At 35.2% G+C, this 14,902-nt stretch overlaps 1 protein-coding gene and 1 pseudogene across 1 annotated transcript; one reads left to right on the top strand and one right to left on the bottom strand.

The window, feature by feature from the left end:
- Positions 1-416: 416 nt before the first annotated feature.
- LOC129008977 (olfactory receptor 51T1) lies at positions 417-1,400 on the top strand. Its single transcript, XM_054441566.2, has one exon. It carries the CDS (start codon positions 417-419, stop codon positions 1,398-1,400), a length of 984 nt encoding a protein of 327 aa, XP_054297541.2.
- A 6,696-nt stretch (positions 1,401-8,096) lies between these two features.
- Positions 8,097-9,078, bottom strand: LOC129008677 (olfactory receptor 51A7-like; annotated as a pseudogene).
- Between the last annotated feature and the right edge of the window lie 5,824 nt (positions 9,079-14,902).

The following is a 14,902-nucleotide window of genomic DNA, read 5'->3' as shown; positions in this document are numbered from 1 at the left end:
ATGAGTCATGAGAACATTGTTCTCTATTTTGCTTATTTCTCATCTCTACCCCTCCTGTACATCATATACAAATATAAGAGGATGTTTAAAAAATTGTATTTTAAAAGAAGGAAATTACAACATTCAGCTATCCAAATTGTCTCATTAGCCTGGCCTCTCTGATCATCTGAAGTTTAGTAAAAAATAATAGACTTCGGAGTTAGTCAATTTGGTTTTGAATTTGAATCTGTATTTAACTATTTTAGCCTAGATATACAATTTAACCTTCCTGGGTCCATTTCCTTTCTTTAAAACAGAAGAAAAATAACCACCTTAAATTTAAAATTGTATGTAAAATGACTAATAAAATGTATGATATATATATAAAGAATCTTAATTATTTTTCTTTCCTTGTAGTTCAGTGTCTTCAACCAACCATGGCAATATTCAATAACACCACTTCATCTTCCTCAAACTTCTTCCTCACTGCATTCCCTGGGCTGGAATGTGCTCATGTCTGGATCTCCATTCCAGTCTGCTGTCTCTACACCATTGCCCTCTTGGGAAACAGTATGATCTTTCTTGTCATCATTACTAAGCGGAGACTCCACAAGCCCATGTATTATTTCCTCTCCATGCTGGCAGCTGTTGATCTATGTCTGACCATTACGACCCTTCCCACTGTGCTAGGTGTTCTCTGGTTTCATGCCCGGGAGATCAGCTTTAAAGCTTGCTTCATTCAAATGTTCTTTGTGCATGCCTTCTCCTTGCTGGAGTCCTCGGTGCTGGTAGCCATGGCCTTTGACCGCTTCGTGGCTATCTGTAACCCATTGAACTATGCTACTATCCTCACAGACAGGATGATCCTGGTGATAGGGCTGGTCATCTGCATTAGACCAGTAGTTTTCTTACTTCCCATTGTTGTAGCCATAAACACTATGTCTTTTCATGGGGGTCACGAGCTTTCCCATCCATTTTGCTACCACCCAGAAGTGATCAAATACACATATTCCAAACCTTGGATCAGCAGTTTTTGGGAATTGTTTCTTCAGCTCTACCTGAATGGCACTGACGTATTGTTTATTCTTTTCTCCTATGTCCTGATCCTCCGTACTGTTCTGAGCATTGTGGCCCGAAAGAAGCAACAAAAAGCTCTCAGCACTTGTGTCTGTCACATCTGTGCAGTCACTGTTTTCTATGTGCCAATGATCAGCCTCTCTTTGGCACACCGCCTCTTCCACTCCACCCCAAGGGTGCTCTGTAGCACTTTGGCCAATATTTATCTGCTCTTACCACCTGTGCTGAACCCTATCATTTACAGCTTGAAGACCAAGACAATCCGCCAGGCTATGTTCCAGCTGCTCCATTCCAAGGGTTCATGGGGTCCTAATGTGAGGGGTCTTAGAGGAAGATGGGATTGAAGGTAGGAAATTGTCAGGACATGAATTATGCTTAGGAAAGAAAGGGACTTGGGGCTGTCTAATCCACAGGTATTTTGGTTGCTGAGTCAATTCCAATTGAATTTTAGGAGTGGGAAGAAGAGAGTAATTTTCCCCTGAGCTTATCAAAGAGTTTTATTTTTTAATACCATAATTTAAAACCAAATTAGTTGAGTATATGTCCCTGAAACATTTTAAACAATGACATGACTCCTGTGCATGTAAAAGCAGAATAAAGTCACTTTAATATAGTGGAACAATTTGTCTCCTTTAAGACAGTAATTTTTAGACCAGAAATAAATTACAATTTTATTTTCACATCCAGCTGAACAATTTTTTTTCCCCTGAAATGACATTTCCAGTGAGGCAATGAAGGTTGTTACTTGAGCTGTTAAAAGGAAAAGTTACATATGTGCACAAAGACACACACTTAGAAAGTTATAATTAAAAACTTTAGGAAAATCTTGCACATCGGTTTCAGTTCCTGGTGTCACTTCCAGAGAGCGCTGTATCCTTACAAATATACTCCCTATATCTCTATCTTTCTTCAATCCCTTTTCTTCTTAGTAGAAGTGATACTTTTTCAATTTTAGTTAGTACTTTGTATACCTCCAATCCATCCAATATATAAAATTACACATTGACTTTCATTATTTTCTCATTGCCTATATATTCTAATATAGTTCTAATCCTGATTCCATAGCTACTCCACTGCTAGCTCTCAGAACTGCAGCTTTTTTCTATTTGCTCTTTTTTCTTGGGTTGTTAATTTTCTACCTAGCTATTAACTGCTTCTACCCTCTGGTATACTCATCACTCTAGAATTGCACAGTAGCTCTGATGTTTTTTAATAGGAAATTACTAGATTGCCTTTATTAACAATATTTGTTTTGTGAAGAAGTAAACTCAGGCGCAGGGTTGTTAGGGTGCTGGAGATAATTCTTCAAATTTTTTTTCCACAGTTTTCACAATTTCATCCTACCTAGGATAACTCATGTCTGAGCATTGTGGACCAAGCAGGTACTCTGATTTGAGCCACCTGTCTCCTCCCCTTATATCAACTTCCTATTCCTTGGGAGATAGGGAACACCAGTCCCAATCTGGTTTCTTGACCTCAGTTTTCTTTCAAGCTACGTTGTTCAGCGGGAGCACTGACAACTTTATGATTTTGCTTCGCTTGGGCTCCAATCCCCTTTACCAACAATAATCACATATCATTTATAATTAAAAGTATTTGCATGAGTTTCCTTTCATGCATTATATTCAGGTAATTGAGATTACATAAGAGCATGTGGCAGGACTCACACACTTTTTAGGTGAGGAAAAACAAGTGAATGACCATCCTATAAAGTAATGCAATTATAAGTAAAATTCAGTTTTTCAAACTCCAAGTCCCTCATTGTAGCTAAAATGTTTCTTGGCCTTGTGCACTCAGCGGGAAGTCTTTGTATTCTATTATACCACAATTCAGTATTTTAGCTTTCAAGTTTTTGTTCTCATATTGCTGCCAAACAAATGTCTCTTTGGTTCTGTCCTCATCAAAAGGAAAAAAAATACAACTATTATTCAAAAGTGCAAGAACCCAAAGATATACCTAGTTTCTAGACATCTGATGCCATACAATTTCCCTTAGAGAGTATCATACTATGACAGCGTCTCTGACCCTGAAATTAACTTGTGGCAGAGCAGACATCCCAGAACACACACTAATCTAACTATCCAAACTTTTCTGCATCAGTTATTTCAGATGTCTGTGGCTTTACAATTGCTTCTTTTGAAGACTTTTCTAAAAGTTTACCTTGGCAGATCTACAATTTTCTATTCACAATGGAGAAGTTTCCAAATATCTGGAAAAACAATTTTTTTTTCTTTCTTAAGTTTGGTGTCATAATTTATTGGCTAAAAAGCCTAACAGGAACTTGTGTGAACATATTTTTGGATCATAATTTATTTATTTCACACATTTCACTTCAGAAATATTGCTATGTTTGAATGCAGGGTAATACCTCAAGAGATATATGGCTCTTTTAAAGTATAAAATGTAATTGAATTCCAAAGGTTTTAGATGAACAATTGTGAAAATGTGTGATATTTCTTCCAGTTTTATGGCAGTCATAAAGCAGTCTGCTATATGTGTATTAATCTACTACTCAAAAATGTAGTTTTTATACCTGACTAAAAATGCAACCTTTTCACTCAAAAAGAAAAAATTTCAACAATATACTCCACCCCTATGGTAATTGTCAATAGGCTATGAATTTGTGTTTTGTTATTTTAAGCAATGTATTTTATATATTTGGAGTTTTTCTGATTAAGAGTGTCATATATATAATTAAAATGTGTGAATGTGTTGAGAAATAGAAAAAAAATTAAAATCTAATAACAATTATTTGCAATCCTATGGAGAGATTATATAATATAGTTATATGACCCACAATGACCTTTCAGTCAACAATGGGCCTCATATGCCACAGTAGTCCCATAAGACTATAATATCAGTATTTTTGCTGTACCTTGTCTATGTTTAAACAAACACAAATACTTACCATTGTGTTACAGTTACCTCAGTATTTAGTACGGTAAAATGCTGCACAGTTTTGTAGTCTAGGAGCAATAGGCTATATCATAGGTATGTAGTAGGTTTTACTACATACCTAGAGGTTTACACAACCTCTAGGTTTGTGTAAATAAACTATATGATAGTCACACAATAATGCATTTCTCAGAAAAAATCCCCCTTATTAAGCAACTCATGACTGCATATGACCTAATCTTTTTTTAATAAACAAACACATGGGCATACATATGTATACATTTATAAATTAAGATAATAGTTTACATGCAAATGTATGTCTTAAATATTTACTTGCTATTATTCATTATTCTCTATTAAATTACATTTTGTATTAGATTTTACTTCTAGGAAGCTTTGCTTTCATTATCCATCAAAATAGGCCTGCTGCCATTCCTTTACATATGCTTTCTTAGGTGTATGATTAAAATTATCATACTTTGCTAATTTAATTACTTATTTACTTGTTTTCTTCACCACCTGAACTCCATGACAGTAGGCGTATGTCTTATGTAACAACCAATACAGGGTTTAGCAAACACCACTTAGTTGTTGATGCTGTGTTGCATTGGTGAATAACATGTCATCATCTTTGTATGTCATGGTTTTTGCTACTATTTCCTATTACTTAACACTTCAGTAACCCTTCATATATTTTCTTATAAATGTATATTTGATTCTATCTCTGCTTACCTTTATAGATTTCCAGAAATATAAATTATTAAACTTAGAAATAGGCAAAATAACTGTTGGTCTTCTTGTGTTGGCCAACTGTAGTGGCTGAAGTTGTGGGCTCTGGAATCACACTGCCTGGGCTTGGATTTAAGCTCCTAACATTTTATTGCTCTATATTCTTAGAAAAGTCATTAAACATCATAAGTCTTTAACTTCCTAACCCAGAGAAGAAGAGGAAGTAATAAATTCTCCCTTCCCAGGTTCTTGCAAAAGTAAATACTGTTAATTCTGGTAAACATATAGCCCAATGCCTAGCACCTGGTCAGCACCGGGTACATTCTATTGTCATTATCTTCTAAGTTTTGACCTCCAATGTTATTCAGATAACTAATTGTTTTTCAATAAATACATGTACTGCTCTTTGTTCTCATATTGCTGCCAAATAAATATATCTTTGGTTCTACCCTCATCAAAAGAAAAAAATACAACTACTATTCAAAAGTGCAAGAATTCCAAGATATATTTAGTTTCTAGCATCTGACCCCAAACAAGGATTAAGGTCAAAATATTTTATTTTTGACAGACAGCCTGTTGGCAAACTCAGAATAAAACCATAACCTTAAGGATTATTTGTAAGAGACTTTGTAAACTTCCACAAGAATTCCAGGGTTGCTTTTTTCTTTTCACTTTTCCATTGTAGTTACATTGTAGTTATTTAATCAAAGAATTTTTCCCATCCATATGTGATTTGTTTGCTTATATTTCAGTAGATTTTAAAATTATCTTTGTACGTAATTCTTAATTTATTTTTTGTGGGTGATAAAAATCATATGCACACAAATATGAAATGTTGTATAGGTTTTCATTATTCCTCCCTGTATTATTTGACTATTCAATCAATTTTATATAATGTTCTGATATTTCTTGATTATATGTTACATTTTCAGATCTTATATGATACATATTACAGTGTGATTATTCTATTTTTTTGTTCTCATTGATTTGTTGAGTAAACTGCACAATTTTACAGCTGTTTAATAAATCTCACTATTATATTAAGCTTTATTATAGTTTGTAATGTATTTATTTTTATTGTATGTTCTTCAGTTTACTCTTATATCTCTGTTTTTAGAATTATTTTAGTAATTACAAAAGAAATGTTACTGGAAGTTTAATTACAAATATATTAAACCTGTTGGATAATTGAGAGAAACAGACAATATTTAGCCTACCGACTCTTCTGATCCGGAAACATTTATTGACATTTTATGACTTGAGTCATTTCCATCAAGTACAGATTTGAATTTCTGAGTTGAGGAGAAAAACTAAAAATTTTGTTGTTTCTTTCATGAAAATATGTTTCCATTTTCTTGAACAGAACATGAACTGTTTTTCAGGACAGCTTCATTGACTTGAAATTTATAGTTACTCCCTACTTATTTTGGCAATAGGTTTTCTATCATGTCAGGTGTTTGATGTGCTTGTAATTTATCAACATATTCTGAGTTGTTCAAGACGTTTTTGTTGTTGTTTTGGTTTGTTTTTCAAAGCAAGTTGGGAAATGTGTTAGTTAGACTACTAGTCAGATGCAATTTTTTATACACTGTACAAGCTCTAGAGACATGCCAATAAATTTGATTAATGCAATTCCTCTGAGGAAACAAAATACAAGTTAAGAGAAACAGACATGCAACTGATAATTATGACATAAATGGAGAATGTTTGAGGTCACAGAAAAAGACTTGAATAATGCAGTCTGGGAGGAGATAAGCAAGATTGTCCCTCCCTTCCCCATGAGGCTGTGGGGAATCTAGTCAGGATCAACTATCAAACAATAAAGACTCACCTAAATTCACCTGGGAACATAGAATATATAAGAATATTTTGCCATGTAAAATATGTAAGACTACTTGAACCTTCTTCAAAATGTTTCTCTGAAACAGAAATAACAGTAATTACTTGTGAAGTCAACTTAGGCAGTAAAACATTGAAATATATTAATAATAGTTTTCTAATAATTCATAGCAGAAAATTGTTAAGATTTGACTTATTCTAAATTTTATGTTTTATACCTTCGTCTACTACTAAGTACTCACAAATAAAAGATAGACAAGGAACAAATGAATTTTACAGAAAAAATTTGAGGTACCCAAACATTGTTAGTTGGCTATTTTCTTTTAAAAATATGAAACTATAACAATGCATATTGTGTTATATTGAATATTATATTGTTATTTTATGCTAGTTTAAAATTATTTCTAAGCTTCTAGTGAAATTGAAACATTAGAAAGTAATTTAAAATATCAAATGCCTAAACAACCATTAAGAACCATTATTTTAGAACATATATTTTAGAACAGCTAATCAAGAATATCAGTGCTTTAAAAAATACTGTATTTTGAAAAACTTTTTCCTATTTTTTACCAAGAACACAATCATCCTTCTGTTCTTTTAGTTGACTATGGCTTATGGAACTTTGCCGTAATATAGAAAAAAATTTGGTTTTTATTAAGGAATGTTATGAGATAGTTTATTGCCATAATTCAAGGCTGTGAAAATGATAAGATAAAAGAATTACTCGTTCTACTTATTTCATTGTTAAGGAAGGTGTAAAGGGAGAGGATTGCTAACCAACTCATACCTGACAATAGACTTCTTTCACTTAAATGGGAAATCAACTATTCACACAAAATTTGACTGAATGCTCCTCAACAAATACCATGTGTCTGAAAGTCACCTGAAAGAAACCAGCAACTGGATCGGGGTGATATCCTTTAATCTTCCGCTCCTTGGTATTCCTTTTCTGCAAGGGAGTACAGTCCCTGCTTTCATATATACTTATCCTTGTCCTATAAACTGTGTAACTAAAATGCTGTATCAGTGTGTTGAGTCATGATTTCAATAACATTCTAAAACTGTGACATACACACTTATCAACATACATGTCAGTCCTACACTCACAGGAGTAGGACACTCACTACACTTAAACAGCTTATATGCTGGACTGACTATAGTCATCTCTTGTTATCCATAGGAAATTGGTTCCAGGACCCCAAGGATGCCAAAATCTGAGGACCTTCAGTCTCATATAAAATGGCATAGTATATGCATCTTACCTACACACATCCTCCCATATACCTCAAAGTATCTCTAGAATATTTATAATACCAAATACAACAAAAATACTATGTAAATAGTTGTTATACTGTATTGTTCAGAGAATAATAACAAAAAATTATCTACATGTTCAGTACAGATGCAATCAATCACACTTTTTTTCTGAATATTTTTTATCTGCAGATGTGAAACCTATGGGTAAGGAAGGCCAACTGTATATGAATAATTAAGAAAAATAATGGTAAATCATTGATAATACTTTGCTTAGGAAGATATTATTTTCTCTCCTGATCTCGGCTGATCTTGTACCATGTTTACTGACACCGTTGTAGACCCAGTTTTCCTAAAACTTTTTCACGAATTTGCCATGTCTTCACACAATATACAATGGGATTCATAAGAGGTGGCACTAGCAAGAAAACATCAGCAATGAGGATCATGGCCATTGGGGACTTGTGCTTTCCAAAGTGGTGCATGGATGCCAAAGCAATGATGGGCGCATAGAAGATAAGCACAGCACAGATATGGGAGACACAGGTGTTGAGGGCCTTGAGCCGCTCCCTATGGGATCCAATTCCCATGACCGTCTTCAGGATGAACACATAAGACACAGCAATGAACACACTTTCTGACATCATACAGAGGGCAAGAAAGAAACCATAGAAGAAGTTGACAGTGTTGTCGGAGCAGGCCAGCTTCCTGACATCCTGATGGAGACAATAGGAATGAGAGAGTAGGCTTTTCCTACAATATGTCAACCTTGTAAGAGTGAAAGGAAATGGGAGTGTTAACAGCATGAGTTAGTTGTTTCTTTTAATGAGTTTAGTGTTGTTTCTCTTTTAATGAGAAACAACAGCCCCATTTTGGCAACTCTGGCACTGGTGAGGATACAGCTGTACCTCAGAGGGTGGCATTAGCCAAAAAGCGGTCAAAAGACATGACGAGAAGCACTGAGGACTCCATATCTGTGAATCCATGAATAAAGAATTATTGAGCAAAGCAAGTATTTGGGGAGATTCCTGTGGCATTGAATACAAAGATCCTCAGCATAGTGGGTAGGGAGGAGAGGGACAGGCCCAGATCAGAGACAGCCAACATGGAAAGGAAATAGTACACAGGTGCATGGAGTGAGGGCTCAGTCCTGATAACAAAGAGGATTATGCAATTGCCTAGGATGGCTACCAAGTACATGAGGCAGATGGGGACAGAGATTCATACATGGGCATGCTCCAGCCCTGGTATTCCAATCAGAAAGAAGGTGGTAATCTCAATTTCAGAAGAATTGGGAAGGTGCATGATGAGTCCGTTGAAAAGTATTCTCAGGTCTGAAATGACACTCTATATGGATCTCCTGTGTTCATTTCCCTCCTTTCAGCACGTTTGTCTATGAAATAAAGAAAATGGAATTGTGAAAGACTTCTTATTTCAAGAAATAAAAGAGAGATATTACTTCTAAACAGACTATAATAAAGTCAGATCTTGACTGACAAGGGGAATCAGGAATATGGGTACTTGCATACATCCCTGTTAAATCCTCAGAAGGCATACCCACATAAAGAGCAGTAACTTTCAAACAAATTCCTCTTGTGTTATTAGGCTTTGCCTTACCCCATTTCAACGACAAATTGTATAGAGTCAGAATGGACTATAGGACCCCCTTCCCTGATCTGGAATGAACTTAGAATAATAATAATAATAATAAAAGTAAAAGGACTGGGAAACCCCAGGAAGTAGATACTAGTTTTGAAGAATGAGGAAAATTAGTGGTTTCTCCAATTTCTAGTCATTTGCTGCAAACATTTGTTCAGGCAAGGTGTGACAGGCTGTCCTCCCATTGCTATAAGAAATGCCTGAAGCTGGGTAATTTACAAAGAAAAGAGGTTTAATTGCATTGTGGTTCTGCAGGCTCTTCTAGCATGGCACTGGCATCTGGTTGGGCTCTGCGGAGGCCTCAGGGAGCTTTTATTCATGACAGAAGGTGAAGTAGGAACAGGCATGTCACATGGCAAAAACAAAGTGAGAGAGAGAAGGGAGGTACCATATACTTTTAAACCATCAGATTTTGTGAGATCTCACTCACTATCAAGAGGACAGTACCAACCCATGAGGGATCTGTCCCCATGACCTAAACACCTCCCACCAACCCCCATCTCCAACATTGGGAATTTTGTTTCAACAGGAGATTTGGTTGGGACAAATATCTGCACCATATCACCAGGCTATGAGCTTCTAAAGCTGTTTTTACCCACAAGCTCTTCAAAGGAAGCAGTCCAAAGTAAGGACATAACAAATGCCATGTATGATTGACTATTAACCCTCTCCTATAGCATAGTGAAAACTCCACCTTTTCGTATGATAATGATTACAATGTCCTTCTGTATGACCAATTCATAATGGTGCTCTCCATCTTTGAGGATGGGAGGAAAGAAGAGATTCTTGGATTTTCTCTATAGCTCAACATACACTTTCACAGCTATAGAGTGGCTCAGTCAACTAAACTATAGCAAGATTGGAGACATAGTATGTCACAGATGAAGTGGGTTGGTACTGCCTGGGTCAATTTTTTCTCCCTGGAATTATAAGATAAATAGTTTTTCCACAAATCTAGGGCTTTTTCATAGGCAACTTAATCAACTATATATATTTGAGAGTTTTCATATGCTTTATAGCATTAAGCATATCAGAGAAAATGAGGCTTCAAGATATATAAAGCATATCCATCTCTACTCCTTGGCCTAAAGAAAAAGTTTTATTGAGAGGCTAGGGCACTGTAAAAGAACTCTTGACAATTAGGAACAAAACCACAAACTTTTCAACTAGTTTATCCTCCAGAATGAGACTATCATGAGTCATTAAGGACAAATCCTCTTCTAGAAGGCCTGGGCTACCTTCCAAAAAGGATAAAGCAGTTGTTTTGTCATGATCTGGATATCAGCCACTGTCTCTCCCCTAAAGTCCATATAAAAAAGTATGCAGAGATCCTTTTTGACAGTGTATCATTGATTCTTTAGCAACTCCAATTAGGTCAGCTCAGAAGTGTCTTGGCCCTTAAAGTCTTCCCTTCTAATCACTCCAAGCAGAGTCCCATGTATCCCTACTATAATTTGCATTGCAACTCTGTTGCAGTACCTCAATTGTCCTGTGATTTGCTATTTATGTGTCTGCCATCCACAGTAGCCAATAGAATCATTAGAAGCCCAGCTTGTGTCAGACCGATCTTGATATTTTCTGCACCAAGCACAGTTCTTGGCAAACAGCACACACCCAATCATTATTAATTAAATCTTATTAAACTGAATTGATTTCCATTTGACTAAACTGATCTTGAGAATTGTTTTTGTTCTGTGTGAGTGACTGAAGCTTCTTTCCTTCTTTCAAAGAAAGTACTATCTATAATTTCTATATGAGGATGTTCTCTGATTTGAGGATATAAGAGTCTTGCTTTGGCATGATCTTTGTCACTTCCCTATAGCCCAGAGAGCAGAGTGCATTGATGTATTTGCCTTCTAGTTACTCAACTGTTCAGATCTGTTCCAATATGAATCTCATGTTGATTCATTATTAATATTAATTTAACATCTATTTTAATACATTAGGATTAATTCCTTTCACTCACATAGCATTTTATGTTTTCTTCTGCTAAAGTCAATCTTTTTCCAGCCTGGATTTAACCATCTGGCTTTGGAAGATTTTGAAATTCTGCTTGATTCCTGTCTCTTTCTTATTGATACCTTGGTCTTTGTTCTTAGCTCCATTCTATATGCCATTGTCAAAGTCATGTTTAATGCCCTTCTTTTTCCCCAGTCTGTATACAAGAATGGTCTATGTAGTATAATATACATACTACATATTATTTTATGTTTTATATAAAATATAATACGGATCAAATAAACTTCTGTTTAAAGGTTTAATTATCAAAATAAGTTAATAAATGATAAAACAATGTTTAATTATAAAATCCTTCATTATTCCAATATTTCTCTTTATGTTTACATTAAAATCTATACTTCTTACCATAACTGATAAGGTCCAATAGGAGAAGACCACTAGAAACCTCTTTAGTATACTACAACCACACTCCTTTTAGCAGCCCCTCAAACATTACAACATGTTTCCATCTCAGGACCACTATACTGCTTTCTTCGCAGCTCAAATGCCCTTTCCACAAATCTTTGGGTCACTATTCAAAAGCAGTCCTCAGAAAGGTCTGCTTTGAACACCCTCACTGCCTCAGTCATACCCTTTCCTTTTGTTCCGATTCATTTCTCTTAAACAGTCTTATCTATTTAAGTGTTTACAGTAAGAAGGAAAATCCAATTCTGTCACTGTATTGTTTTGTGTGCCTCTGCCACATAGTAGACCTTCATTAAATACTTTTAGTTAAAAAAGAATGACTAAATAATGTATATTAAGACAACATTAATATATTTTTGGTATAATGAGATCAATTCTGTATTTATAAAATGTATCTTATTAAAAGATCTTGTGGTAAGCCTTAGCTTAAATAATATTATTGGTTTGGCACAATGGCTCACACCTGTAATCCCAGTGTTTTGGTAAGCTGAGACAGGATGATCACTTGAGTCCAGGGATTTGAGACTAGCCTGGGCAATATAGGGAGATCTTGTCTCTACAAAAATAAAAAAAAAAACAAAGTAATATCCTTTAAAAAATATTAAAAATATTTCAATATTAGCACAATATACAAAATACATAAAATATAAAAATACAATTATTAAGATTGCTGATTAGTCTTTGCATATGTAGTTACAAAATTAATTAATTAAGTGCTTTATTTTACCCCCGAATGCTAAGGTGTAGGGAAAGTAGACATAAAAGTAGAGTGGGTTAAAAGAGAAAACAGAAAAATCAGAGAGATAGGCATTAATTTTTATTGCATTATGCTAGATGTTTTATATCTGCTATTTCATTCAATCCTCACATGGTAGTATTATTCCTGATTTACAGATTTGAAAACTGAAGCATAGAGAGATTAACTTCTCAAAGAACAGATATTATTATGAACACATGCAATTTGAATAGATGTTCTTTGATTCTAAGCTTTTTAAACTATATCTTGCTTCCTATCTCTTGTTAATTAATATAATTTAAAATGTTTAGAATGCAAGGAAATTGCATTCTGATTGAGGATATGTACAAATTAAGATACAGTATGCAATATAAATGTTAAAGAAGGCTGAAGCCTTGGTCTTTATTTCATGTCAGTTTCATTGCCCTGTAGTCCCATCCAGAGCAATTTTAATCAATGAATGTCATTTGTATCACATTTCTGAAAAAAATACACCAAATAAGAGGAAAAAATGTCCATAATGATTGTTGGTAGCAAAACTCAGCAAATGGAGCCAACTTTGAAACAGCAAGGGCAATACCTGCTAAGCCAGATCAGGAGGTAAAGAAGGTAAGAGACGGCTGGAGCCTTATAAAGCTGAGGGGAGAAAGAAGAGAGGGTAGCTAATTTTAAGAGAGGAGTGAGAAGAAAACATTGGGAACTATTACTATGTGCTAGACTAGAGTTTTTGCTAGATTATTTTTATATTCAAATATTTCTGCTTTCTAGATCAGTTCATTTCACTTGTTTAAACTTGAAAATATATATTTATGTATAGAGTTTTGTGGCATTATTTTTGAACAGGAAGTAGTAAAATATCAAAATTACTTCGAGAATAAGAGGTAGAGTTGGCAAAGCCCTAATCAGTTGAAAACATAATAAACCTCCCATTAGCCATATTTATAATTAAAAAGGGACTGATGTATTTTCCGCAAGTACAGTACCTTATGTAGAAAGTTTACTCAAATATTTTTAATTAAATTGATTTTGTAAAGAAATCTTCAGATTTTACTACTAAGTATTAAAATTCAGCATCATCTAAGGATGCTTTTCTTAGATGATGTCTTAAATTGTTTATATATATCATTACAATTCTTGATATACATCAACAACCCAGTGATGCCAAATTGTTCTCTGGTTTTCCTGTTCCAAAGTTCTTAGAATTACTTGAAACCATAACGTCATCTCACCTGCTCTTTCTTCCAAAACTGAAGCCCCCACCTCTGATTCCAGTCTAGTGGCTAGAATCCTGTTATCTATGGGCTGACTTCCAACCCTGCGAAGTCTGCTTTTCTGTTCTTTGCTTGGGCAGATCATTTGTTCTGCTGTCTGGACAAATAGGATCATTTGTCCTATTTCCAAATCCCTATCCCACGAAGAGTTCTGAGTCTACCCAGCATTTTCTGTAACTGTGAATAAACAATTGCATGACTTCTGAGATGAACAATAGATAGGTGAAGTGATGTGAACAGTGCCAACGTCAAGGGATAGCTGTAAGATTTAGTGGCTGGACACAGGGGCTCATGTCTGTAATCCCAGCCCTTTGGTAGCACAAGGTGGGAGGATGACTTGAGGCCAGGCATTTGAGATCAGCCTGGGCAACACAGGGAGACCCTATCTCTACAAAAAAATAAAAATAGTTATCCAGGCATGGTGGCACATGACTGACTATAGTCCTAGCTACTCAGGAGGGTCACTTGAGCCTAGTAGTTTTAATCTGGAGGAAGCTATGATCGCACCACTGCACTCCAGGCTGAGCAGCACAGTGAGATCCCATCTTGGGGAAAAAGTAAAAGGAGATTTAGTGCCTTTTAAAATTTTCACAACTTCTCCAAATTTTAGTGAAAGTCTCCTCTTGTCTGGCAAAGATAACTCCAAGATAAGCTTCCTGCACTTTCCATTGAAACCATATTGTTTGTTTTTTACCTCTAAGTTCCTCCTATGTCAAAATTTCGGAGTTTCTATTACCGCCACCCTCATTTATGTTCCTTCCAAGTCTCAGTTCTTAGAGCACTCATATTTCAAACACACTTGAGGACATAAAGCCATATTACAAGACAATATTATGTTATGGTCCTATTTTACTTACCATTTAATCACATAGAAAAACAGAAATAAGTTTATTCTAGCACTTTCTCTGCCTCAGTGGCCCATGTCTGCTTGCCAAGACTTTTATCTACACACGACTGATTCCTTGATCTATCTTCTGAGTTTTGCTCTCATGGGATACCAATCCCTCCAGCTCTGCCACCCTCTGTAAACAAATGATTT

Source organism: Pongo pygmaeus, chromosome 9 (assembly GCF_028885625.2).
Source record: "Pongo pygmaeus isolate AG05252 chromosome 9, NHGRI_mPonPyg2-v2.0_pri, whole genome shotgun sequence".
Lineage (NCBI taxonomy): Eukaryota > Metazoa > Chordata > Mammalia > Primates > Hominidae > Pongo > Pongo pygmaeus.
This window is presented reverse-complemented; position numbering and strand designations above follow the sequence as displayed.